The 13,138-nt window shown below is 22.2% G+C and overlaps 2 protein-coding genes and 2 pseudogenes across 2 annotated transcripts; 1 reads left to right on the top strand and 3 right to left on the bottom strand.

The window, feature by feature from the left end:
- Positions 1-195: 195 nt before the first annotated feature.
- DDB_G0271222 lies at positions 196-6,987 on the bottom strand (annotated as a pseudogene; the record flags this gene model as incomplete).
- A 749-nt stretch (positions 6,988-7,736) lies between these two features.
- On the top strand, positions 7,737-8,940 carry DDB_G0271224 (annotated as a pseudogene; the record flags this gene model as incomplete).
- Positions 8,941-9,368: 428 nt separating this feature from the next.
- DDB_G0271226 (hypothetical protein) lies at positions 9,369-9,503 on the bottom strand (the record flags this gene model as incomplete). Its single annotated transcript, XM_640628.1, has 1 exon — positions 9,369-9,503. One exon carries the CDS (start codon positions 9,501-9,503, stop codon positions 9,369-9,371), a length of 135 nt encoding a protein of 44 aa, XP_645720.1.
- A 1,347-nt stretch (positions 9,504-10,850) lies between these two features.
- Positions 10,851-12,932, bottom strand: DDB_G0271404 (hypothetical protein; the record flags this gene model as incomplete). The annotated part of the gene is made up of 1 exon (XM_640627.1): positions 10,851-12,932. One exon carries the CDS (start codon positions 12,930-12,932, stop codon positions 10,851-10,853), a length of 2,082 nt encoding a protein of 693 aa, XP_645719.1.
- Between the last annotated feature and the right edge of the window lie 206 nt (positions 12,933-13,138).

The following is a 13,138-nucleotide window of genomic DNA, read 5'->3' as shown; positions in this document are numbered from 1 at the left end:
AGTGATTTTGATAATTTCACAGTGAAAAAAAAAAAATCACTGACCCTAAATTTTTTTTGGCTGGGCAGTGAAATTTTATTGAAAATTCCCTACAACAGCAAATTTGAATTTTTGGGAATATGTTTTTTGTGTATTTTTTTATTTTTTTATTTTGCACAAAATAATATAAAATATAAAAAAAAAAAATGGATGTGATCATTCATTTTTTTTTTTTTTAATCAAACCAATAATTAAATGATTCATATCAATTTCTAATGGTTCACATTCTGCTGGTGAAAATGCATTATGGAATATTGATTCAATTGGTTTAATATTTTTATTTTCTTCAAATAATTGATTAATTGATTTTAATAAAAGTTTTTCATCTGAAATATCAACTTGTTTAAAATAGATTTTCAAATTTGTTGATCTTATTCTACCAATTGCTCTTTCTAATTCAAATTTAATTGGTGATTTTGATAATACTATTATTGATTCAATAGAATCTGATCTTTTTTCTCTTATCCATTTTATGATTGTATCTGAAAGACCTGCTTGACCTGTTATTAATATTGTTTTACCTAAAGTATCTTGATGAATTTTATAATTTGACGAACGATGGATAAAGTTGTGATTATTTGAAAATTCAGGACATATAATCTGCTGATAAAGTATTTATAATTAAATCCACACAAATCATTGAAAAACTACCATATTTTTGAGATGGTGCTTTTAATTCAATTAATTTCTCTTTAATTAAATATTCATAGTCTGTATTTTTAGTTGAATAAATCTCTGTGATGAAATCACCATAACGATCTTTTAAAAATTGTTTCTTTTCTTCAGAGCCTACAGTTACAAATAAATATCCTTTAAATCCATATACTTGTAATAAATCGATACAAGATAAACCAATACCACCACTTCCTGAATGAATTAAAACTGTTTCACTTGAACCATATAAATCCAATCTACCAAGTTCGAATAAACTACAATATGAAGTTAAATAAACTAAAGAGTGTGATGCTTCAAACCAAGAAATGTTTGATGGTTTTAATTCGATTCTTTCTTGATCTACATGAACACTTGATGAAAATGTATGAAAAGCACCTCCCATTACATGATCACCAACTTTGAATTTGGTCACATTCTTACCGACTTTGGTAACGATTCCACTTAGTTCATATCCAAATTGTGGTTTTGAAGGATCACCATTTTCATTTGAATTTGCCATATTAATTAATTGACGATAAACTAAGAAATCTTTAAAATTAACACCACTTGCCATTACTTTAACTTCAACAAAATTTGGATTCAATGGTAATACCGCTTCTAATGCAAATGTTAAATCTGGTTTTAATCTTGAAACTAATTCATTTTTATTTTCAATATATGATTTTGATTTATATTTTAATTTTAAATTTGATTCTAATTTAATTCTTTCATAATAAATTTTACCATCACTTCTGATTGAAAATTCATTTTGTGAATGTTTGCTTGAATTTGATAATTCTTGAATAATATTAAATAATTTATCACCACTAAGGATATTATTACCTTCAAATTCAAATGAATATATATTTAATTGATTGAATTCACAAAAGTATCTAAATGAACCAATTAATGATGATCCAAATAAGTTTGAAGTTTCAAAGTTTACATTTCTTGAAATTAAAATATGTTTACAACCTGAAATTTCATTTTTTAATAAATGTTGATTGATTTCTATATAGTTCATTGAGACTTGATTAAAATTATCAACTGTTAATAGATTTAATGATTCAATAAATAATATTAATGATTTATCAGTTAATTGTTGTAATTTGACATGTTCTTTAAACTTATCAATTGAATTTATTGCTATTGGAACCAAGCCATAGAAAGAAGATCCAATATTAATTTCATCACAAGTACCAAAAATTATAATTTGATCATATTCTGATGTATGCTCTTTACTAACTGAATTAATTGAATTTGATAAATTTGATTTTTGAACTTGAATCAAATATGGTTCAATTTCACCTGTTGAACATATGAAATTATTAAATTTCAAATCATTTATTAATAATTGATTCCATTGATTTAGTTTCATTGCACCACTACCAGAATTTAAATAATTAAATGATAACCATTGTTTGTAGTTTTCTAAATAATAATCTTCATCTATTGATGTTTGAATGAAATTTGTATCTAAAATTAATAAATGACCGTTTGGAGTTAAAATTTCATTTACAAATGAAATTGATGTGTTGATATCTTTAATTTGATTTGTTGTATTTGATAGAATAATTAAATCATAATAAGATGGTGAAAATGATTGTTCTTGTAATTGTTTGTTTAAATCAATAATTTTAAAGAAACAACTCTTTTTTGAACTGAACAATCTTTCTTTAATTAATAATACTTTTGAATCGGTATAATCTGAAAATACAAATTCTATATCAATGTTATATGATGGATTATCATTTAAAATTGATTCTAATTTATCATTGATTAGTTTAGTTAATTCACCAACACCACATCCAATTTCTAAAATTCTAAAAACTATTTTTTCATTTACGATTGGAATAATTGATTTTGAAATTATATCTAAAATTAATTGATGTTGATAAATACCAATATGTGAAATACCTTTATTTGAAACAATATTATCAACAACTAATAATTCGTTTGGAATGTTATTCAAGAGAAAGTTTGAAACTTGGTTTTGATCAATATGTTTGTGATGTGTTAATAAAAAGTTGATTGTTAAGAGGATTAAATTGGATCTGATAGTACCAACTTCTTGAACTTCTTCCAAGATATATGAATATTTTTCAATCAACTGTTCAAGTGAATCATTTTGAAATTCATCAATGGTGAGGTTATTTAATATTTTCTTTAATGTGGAAAAAAGATATGATGATAGAGTAGATATTGAAATGATATTTGATTGTTGAAGTTGAAGTTGTTGATTAAAATATTCTTTCAATATTAATGGTGATTGTAAAATTGAATCTTTTGGTTGAAGACATTGTGAAAATAATTGATTGTTTGGACATTCAATATCAATTTCATTTTTTGTTGATAGTGTAGATGCAATTGTTACCAATGGAGAATGTAATAGAACAGTACCATCTTTTAAGAAACAAGTTGTTTTTAAATACATAAAATCACTAAATTGTTTAATAAGTTCAACATAACAGTAAACGTATTGTTGCTTCACTCTATCTTCTGCAGTTAATGGAACACTTGAAGAATAAATTTTTAAATGTTCAATTCTTTCAAAAACAGACGAAGCTGGGTTATCAAAGAAAATACATGGATGTATACATGTATCAATAATGCAAATATTTAAAAATGATTCATTATCATAGCTTGAAGTTGGATCCAATGAAATTTTACACAGGCATCTATTATCACCATATGAAGCTTCTTCAATTCTTTGAAATGATTCTAATATTGAAATGTTTGAATAGTTTTTAATTGAGTTATATAATTGATCTCTTTTCAAAGTTGACCAATTACATTGATCACGTATTGATTGAATATCAACTTTTTTAACTGTTACATCTAAACTTTTCATTAAAATTCTACTATTTGCAGATTGAACCCACTTACCACTTGTTTGATCTTTAAAATTAAATGTTGCTCTATATTCATTCTTTGCACTTTTGTAGAGATTGGTTGTAAGAGTTTTTTTTACACCTTCAGATAATATAAATTGTGATTTAAATTCTAAAAGTGGTATGGTTAAATCTTGATTTGGGAAAAGTTTTAAAATAATATCCAAATAACCAACTCCTGGGAAAATTGATTTACCACGAAATTGATGATCTTTTAAGAATCTAAATGGTTCTTCTTTAATATCGATATATGATGTATATGATATATGTGGTGATGATTCATTTTTATTACCAAGTTGATTTATTGATACTCCATTCTTTCTATTATTTATTGATGAAATACCTTCTTTCCAAAATAATGATTCATCCCATTGATAATGTGGTATTATGTATGAGCATTTCTTGAATGAATTTGATGTTATTTCCGATTTAAATTGGGCACTAAAATCGACATTGTAACCAAAACAATAAAGTTGTGAAATTGTTGATTGAATTTCGTTGATATCTTCTTTTTTCTTATTTATTGATGATAATACACTTATTGAATCTTTGTTTAAAAAGTAATTTGAATTCTTTGGAATCATTTCTTTAACATAATGGTTTAAAGTTGGATGAGGTGACAATTCTAAAAATATTACTGAATTACCTAAATCATTTGATTCAATATGTTTGAATATGTTTTCAATGGTTTGTTGAAATAATACTGGCTTTCTTAAATTGTCAAATATATAATTTGAATTATAAGGTGTATTTTTATCGAATTTATTTGATGTGACTGTTGAAAATGTTGTTATAGAAGGTGGTCTTGATCGGATATGATTGGTTGATTCTATAATTTCATCTTTGATTATATCTTGTTTTGATGAATGAAATGCTGATGGTGTACCTAATAAAGAGTTGAATATTTGTTTCTCTTTTAATGATTTTGAAATATTTAATATATCATGTTCATTACCACATACAACGATTGATGATGGTGAGTTAAAACATGAAATTTCAATTTCTGGATATTCCTTTGAAAATTGATTATAGAATTCTTCAAGATTTAAACCAATTGCTAAAAGTCTTCCAGATCCATTGGTTTTATTTTGAATGATTGCTCTTTTATATATCACGAAGCATGCTGTTTCTAAATCAATCATACCTGAACAAAATGCACTGGCTACTTCTCCTAAACTATGGCCAACTATTATTGATGGTGTGATTCCCCAATGCAAATATAATTTATATAATGATATTTGAATCATAAATATAGATGGTTGAGCTAATATTGGTTCATTAATTAGAATTGGATCATCATTAATTGATCTTAGTTTTTGAATGATTGAATATCCATAATATTTAAATAGTATTGAATCTAATAAATCCATATATTGTTTAAATATTGGTTCATTTTCATATAAATCTAAACCCATTTTTGAATATTGAGGACCTTGACCACAAAATGAAAATACTAATGGTGGATTAATATCATTTGATTTGATAATATTACCAGATTTATTATTTTTTGTTGAAATAATTTCATTTATATTAATTTTTAAATCATTCCAATCATTACCAATTAAAACTGATCTTTGTGATAATTTGGTTGTTTTTGAATAAACTTGGAACATTGCAAACTCTTCAAAAGTTAAGCTTTCAGAGTATGTATCAATTTCTTCAAGTAGTTTTGATTTGAATTGTTCGAGTGACTTCTTTGAGTTGGTTGATATTGGTATTAATAATTTTGATTTTTCATTTAATTTCATGGATGTTTGATTTTTTAATTCTGAAGGTTTAATATATTCAGACAATAAAACACATGCATTTGAACCAGTTATACCAAAACTATTGATTGCCATTGATACTTGTCTATCTGGGAATGCTGTTGTTTCTGTGCATACTTTAACATTCCATTCTTTGAATTTAATATTTGGATTTGGGTTATTGAAATGGATATTCTTTACAAATTGACGATGTTTAAACATTAAACAAACTTTTGCTAATGATGCTACACCTGATGCAGGTTCAAGATGACCAATATTTGATTTAACTGATCCAATTAATAATGGTTCTTGTTTAACATTTTTAAAAATATCAGCAACAGCTTCAACTTCGATTGGATCACCTACTTGTGTACCTGTACTATGTAATTCAAAGAAATCAATATCTTGATATTTCACTGCACCATTAGATGATAAAAATGCATTTTTGATATTAGTTGATTGTGCACTTTTTGAAGGTGCAAAAAAGTTTGTTTTCTTAAAAGTACCATCTACATTTGAACTACTTCCTTTCATTACACAATAAATTTGATCGTTATCTTGAATTGCAAGTGATAATCTTTTTAAAATTAATACAACAACACCTTCTGAACGTACAAAACCATCAGCAGATTCATCAAATGAATTACATCTACCAGATTTACCTGTAATATTAATTGAATGAAATGATCTAGTAATATATGGATCTTTTTTTAGAATAATAATAATAATAAAAATAAAATATTAGAAATATGAAAACTATTTTATATATATGTGTGTGCTACTAATATTATAATAATAATTACTTAATAATATATTACAACCAGCTACTACAGAGTAATTTGATTTACCATTAACAATTGATTCATATCCTAAATGAACTGCATTTAATGATGATGAACATGCAGTGTCAATTGTTAATGAAGTACCACGTAAATCAAAACAATATGATATTCTATTTGCAAATGCGCTGAGAGTACCATTAAAAACATTGATTGGCGCTTCATTTTATTCGAAATTAATAAAAGAATAATCAGTATTTGCGGCACCAACAAAAACAGAAGTATTTGTTCCTCTGAGTTTTAAAGGATCAATTGATGCATCTTCAAATGCTTCCCATGTTAACTTTAACATTAATTTAATTTGTGGATCAATTTGTTTAGCATCGGTTGGATTGATCCCAAAAAACAATGGCTCAAAAGAATGCCAATTCTCTTCCAAGTCAATTAATCCTGCATTCTTATTTGAGATTTCTCCCATACTATGGAATGTGTCGCTCCATCTAAATAAATAAAAATAATAATTTAAAAAAAAAAAAAAAAAATGAAGACAACGGTGATGAAAATGAAAAAAAAGAAAAAAATTAAAATAAAAAAAAATATGGTGTGTTAGAGGTGAGTCGCCATCACTTTTTTTTATTTTTATTTTTATTTTTTTTTTTATTTTTATTTTTTTTTTTATAATTCTAATTTTTTATTTATTTATTTTTTAAATTTTTTTTTTTTTTTTTACCTTTCATTAGAATCAACAATTCCATCAAAACCACCAAGCAAGTTTTTCCAAAACTCTAAAGGAGATCCCGAGTTACCTGGTAATCTTAGCCCAAGACCAATTATTGCAACTTGGTTATCATTGTTTTTTTCAAAATTTCCTTCAATCATTTTAGATTTCAATTATATATTTATTATAAAACTTGTAACTATTGAAATGAATTATTTAATTAAGTAATTTTTTTTTTTTTTTTTTTTTTTTTATTCTTTCGAAATATTTAATTAAGTAATATTTTTTTTTACCTTTAAATTAAATAACCACCATTTTTTATTTTATCTATTTTATTTTATTTTTTCCTTTAAATTAAATAACCACCATTTAATAAAAATTTTGACAATTGCCAACAGATAATCATTCAAAAAAAAAAAAAAAAAAAAAATTTTATTGGAATGCACCACTTGTAAGATCTTAATTTTGGGGTAAAATTTGTTTTTTTTTATTTTTTGTTTTTTTTTATTTTTGTTTTTTTTATTTTTTGTTTTTTTTTTTAGTTTTTTTAATTTAAATTAATTACCCACACCTTTTTTATAATATCATTTTTGTTTTTTATAAAAAGTCAAAAAAAGGTTTAACTTTTTTTAATTTTTTTTTTAGTAATAAAATTTGTGATTGAACCACTTAAAATTTTTTTATTTTTCAGATTATCTTTTTTTACCTGTAATTGATCTTTTAATTAATCGACTCACCAATTAATTGTTGGTGATTAATTCATAAAAAATAAAAAAATAAAAAAATAAATAAAAGATAAAAACAAAAATAAACCTTCCATTTAAAAAAAATTGTTGTTAAGTATATTTGAAAAAAAAAAAAAAAATTGTTAAGAAAAAAAAAAAAAAGTAATACTATATTATTAAGAGAAATGGAAATAGTTAATGTTTTATTATTCTAATTATACTTTTCTTGGTAAAAGATTTTGTATGTATTTAATTTTATATATTTTAGAAATAATTAAAATTAATTAATTAATTCTTTACAAAAAAAAAAAAGGTTAAAAAAAATAAGAAAATTCATACAAAATCTCCAAGTGGACCAATTGCATTTCCTATTCTTGGAAATGTTGTTCAAATTAGATTTTGGGAATTATTCAAAATTCAAGAACATGAATTAATTGTAAGAGCATGGATTGGAGAAAGATTATTTTTATTTGTCTCAAATTATGATGTAAAGTATTTTCAAAAAGATGAAAATTTCCTTTACAAACCATCACTTTTAGTTCCAGGTTGGAGATATGCTTCAAGTAATGGATTAGGTGTAATGAGCTCATCTGATGACGAATGGAAAAGAGCAAAATCAAGTGTTTCTTAATAATTAAGAGTTCATACATCTAAAAAATTAATGGAAGAAAAAGCAATTGAATTTATTGATTCACTTGAAAAAATTTCGAATAATAATGAAATTATAGGTTTTTTTTTAAAGAAATAATAATTACAATTAAAATTATTAATATTAATTTATTAAATAATTATTTTAAGTTTTATCCAAAAGGACATATTCAAGGATATGCTTGTTCAATGTTATTCAAATATATGTTTAATCAAGATTTATCAGTTGAAAGTGGCTTGTCAAGAACTATTGGTAATGCAGTTGAACATGTTTTTGGTAATCTTTCAAAACTAACTGCATTTGATTGTTTTGAAATTTTCTCACCACTTTATGATTGGTTCTTTACTAGAAGATTAAAAGGTTGCGATATCGTTAGACAAATAATTAGTAGTCAAAATGAAAATCATTTTAAGTCAATTGATCCAAGTAAACCAAGAGATTTAATGGATGATTTGTTAATTGAATATGGATTAAATGAAATCACTAAAGAAGATACAATGAAAATCAATCAAATTTGTTTTGATATTTTTGGACCAGCCATTGGTACAGTTACAATCACAATGAATTGGGTAATTTTACAATTATGTAATCGTCCAGAACCTCAAGAGATTGCATATCTAGAAATTAAAAAAGCTGTCAAAGATGATGAATATGTCAATTTCAATCATAAACAAAATGCCCCTTATATCGTTGCCTTTATTAAAGAAACAATGAGACTTTGTTCAAATGGACCTAATTGATGTTAAAGATTATAAAAATAAATCAAATTAAATCAAATCAAATTAATTCAAATAAATAATAATATTTTTATTAATAATAAATAATATTAAGTGTAAAAATTAATAATAATATACTATAATATTATTTTCTATTTTTTTTTTTTTTTTGTAAATATTTTCCTAGGGATGTCTGTCATAAATATATCTTTAGCTTTTAGAAATTTATTTTTTATCTTTTAAGGTTACCACCATTTTGGTAATTTCTTTATTACTATTGCGAAATATGGATTTTTAAAATAATTTAGTTCTTGAAATTTTTCATATTTATCAACTACAATTTTAATTTTAATTTCTTTTAAATTTATGTTTTGATTCTTGTTGTTGTTTTTGTTGAATTGAAATATTATTTATTAAATTTTTAAATTCATAAACAAATTCCCAAACCGAATTTATAAATCAATTGATTTAACTTGTTGACCTGAAATATCTGGACCAAATAATGATGAACAATTGACATGTGTTGACCTATATCTACAAGTTTTATTATAAAATAATTTTTTACCTTTGAATATTTTGAATACCATGACTGTTTTGTTATCTTCATCTGCAAATCTATTACCAGCAATTGATAAATTATTAAAATATAACTCAGCAGTTGATTTCTTATTACCTTTATCATCATAATATACCCTTTCAGATTTGGATCATAGCCATTACGCAACCTAAAACCATAATTTAATTCTAATATTTGAAATAAATTTCATATGATTTCTGAATTTCCATTTGATACATATTCGTGTATTTTAAATATTTTAATAAATTATCACATTATGGAAACCAATCATCATCAGTTTTAATATAAACTACAATTCTATTATAAACCAATTGATTATTTTCAAATTTATTTTTAATATCTATAATATCACCAATTGTAAGCTTATCTAAAAATAAATTGAATTTAAAATAATCATTGATTATTGATTCTTTGATTTTTATAGTTGAAAACTCTTTATTAAAACTAATTTTATATTGATTATAATCTTCTTTGCTATAAAATATTTTATTTTTATCATATTGATTTTGATTTTTATAATTTTCAATAAATGATTTATTATTATTATAATTAGTTTTTAACCAATGTTCAAATGATTTATTATTAATAATATTATTTGATATTGTTAATGATATAAAATTATACAACTTTTTTGAAACTAATATATAATTTAATATTTCATTTCTATTTAAATAAAATTTATTAATTTTATTGATTAATAATATTATTATTATTTAAATTATTAATATTATTAATATTATTATTATTATTAATTTTTTTTTTGCTAGTTAATAAATAATTGGTTATGGATCTTAAAATTTCAAAATCAATCAGATCTTGAAATATTTTATTATCTGTTTTTATTTTTTTACTTGTTGATATTATTATTATTTTTTGTTTAAATTATAAAGAGTGACCAACAAATTCTAAATTTTTTTTTTTATGAGACTTTAAAAAGGAAATAAAAATTATTATGAAAAATAAAAATGGGATTAATTGGAATAAAAAAAAAAAAAAAAAAAAAAAAATAACTTTATGTTTAATTAATAAATGATTACAATTAATTTCTCTTTTTTTTATAACTTTTTTTTTTTTCTATTTGATATCTCTTTTTTTATGTTTACCAAAAATAAAGAAAAAAATAAAAAAAAAGTAAAAAATTCGATTTAAAAAAAAAAAATAAAAAAAAAAAATAAAAAAAAATAAAAAAAATTGGAAAAAAAATTGACCTCCCATAATGGAAAAAAAAAAAAAGAATTTTCAAAAAAAAAATAAAAAACTTCTCAATATTGAGAAACCACATCTTTATTTAAAAAAAAAAAATAAAAATAAAAAATTATTTCACTTTTTTATTTTTTTTTTATTTTTTATTTTTTTTTTAATCATATTTTTTTTCTATTTTCTTTATTATTGTTGTGAAATACGGATTATTAATATTATTTAATTCAGGAATATATTCATCATCTTCAATTTTAATTTTAATTTCTTTTAAATTTATGTTATTTGATTTTTGTTGTATTTGAGTTGGAATACTATTTATTAAATTTTTAAATTCTTTAACAAATTCGCCAACTAATTTGTTTTCATCGAATTCAAATATTAATGAATATAATTGTAATTTGAAAATATTATTTAAAATTAAATTAAATATTAATCTTAATTGATTTGATAATTTGAAACAAATTTTATAATGTCTAATTGATGTTAATGGTGATGTAAATATATTTTCAAATAAAAATTGATTAATTGAAATAGATTCTTCATGTAATTCACTACCACCACCATAACCACTTGATTTTGAAGAGTAAACAATGAAATCACTATCACCATACAAATATAAATATTTAATTGATTTATTATTTAATAAATTTGAAAATGTATTGATATTTAATAAACGCATACAATCTAATTCAATTCTTTCAATTGATGTATTTAATTCTGAAAATAATGGTTGGAATGAATTTGAATATGATTCTATAGTTTCATTTATTTTATTAGCAAAAATTTCAAGATCTCCATTTCCATCATAATAACCTTCATAGTTGATATGATAATCTGTTAAATTTACCGATGTTATTTTTAAATTCTTTAAAGATTTACATGTAACGAATGAATTGATCATTTGATTTAATTCTGATTTCATATTTTTTGAATTACCAAATTCTGATTTACTATTATAATAGAAACTAGTAAATCCCATTTCTTTCGCTAAACTTGATAATATTTGAAAAGAGCTAATTGGTATTGTAATTGAATGTAAATTTTCAAATTGATTAACTTTGATTAAATGACGTGCTTCAACGAATTCTTCATTAATAGTTTCAATTTGTACATTAATTGATTCAACTTGTTGACCTGAATTATCTGGATCAAATAATGCTGAATAATTGACATGTGTATACGTATCAATTGAATCACCAGATCCATCATAAAATAAATTTTTACCTTTGAAAATTTTGAATATCTTTACTGTTTCTTCATCTTCAACTACATCTTGATCATACCCAACAACTGTTAAACTATTTAAATATAATTCAGTACATTTCTTATTACCTTCATCATCAAGATCATCCTCCTCCTCCTCCTCCTCCTCTTCAGATTTTGGGTGACAACCTTCGTCATGATCATCATCCTCTTTGGATTTTGGACTACAATGTTCATCATGATCGTCTTCCTCAGATTTTGGACTACAACATTCATCAGTATCATGATGATCTTCCTCCTCCTCCTCCTCTTCCTCCTCCTCCTCCTCCTCAGATTTTGGTTGATAACCTTCACCTAACCAAAAATGAAAATTTAATTCTATTATTTTAAATAAATTTGATATGATTTCCCAATTTTCATTTGATATATATTCATGTATTGTAAATAAAATATCATCATCATCGCTACCATAATCAGTTTCAAGATTAACTACAATTCTATTATAAAGTAATTGATTATTTTCAAATTTGTTTTTAATTTCTTTAAAATCATCAATTGTAATATGATTTGAAAATAAATTGAATTTAAAATAATCATTGATTATTGATTCTTTGATTTTTATAATTGAAAACTCTTTATTAAAACTAATTTTATTTTTGCAATCTTCTATGTTATTGAAAAATAAATTATATTTATCATATTTATTTTGATTATTATAATTTTCAATAAATGATTTATTGTAATAATTAATTTTTAACCAATATTCAAATAATTTATTATTAATAATATTATTTGATATTGTTAATGATATAAAATTATACCACTTTTTTGAAACTAATATATAATTTAATATTTCATTTCTATTTAAATAAAATTTATTAATTTTATATTGACTACTAGTATTATAATTATTATTTTTTTTTTTTTTTTTGCTGATTAATAAATAATTGATTATTGATCTTAAAATTTCAAATTCAATAACATCTTGAAATATTTTATTATTTTTATCTGTTTTTATTTTTTTATTTTTTGGCATTATTATTTGTTTAAATAATAAAGTGTGTTTTAGAATGATGAATTTTAAGCAAAAAAAAAAAAAAAAAAAAAATGAAAGCTTCACTTTTTTTTTTTCTCTCAAAATTATCCAAAAAAACTTTTTTTTTTTTATTTTTTTATTTTTTTTTTTTATTAATATCTAAAAAAAAAGATATTTTTAAAAATATATTTTTTTTTTTCAATTAA

Source organism: Dictyostelium discoideum (genome assembly GCF_000004695.1).
Source record: "Dictyostelium discoideum AX4 chromosome 2 chromosome, whole genome shotgun sequence".
NCBI classification, from domain to species: Eukaryota; Evosea; class Eumycetozoa; order Dictyosteliales; family Dictyosteliaceae; genus Dictyostelium; species Dictyostelium discoideum.
Note: the sequence above shows the minus strand (reverse complement) of the source record. Positions and strands in the feature narration are given on the sequence as shown.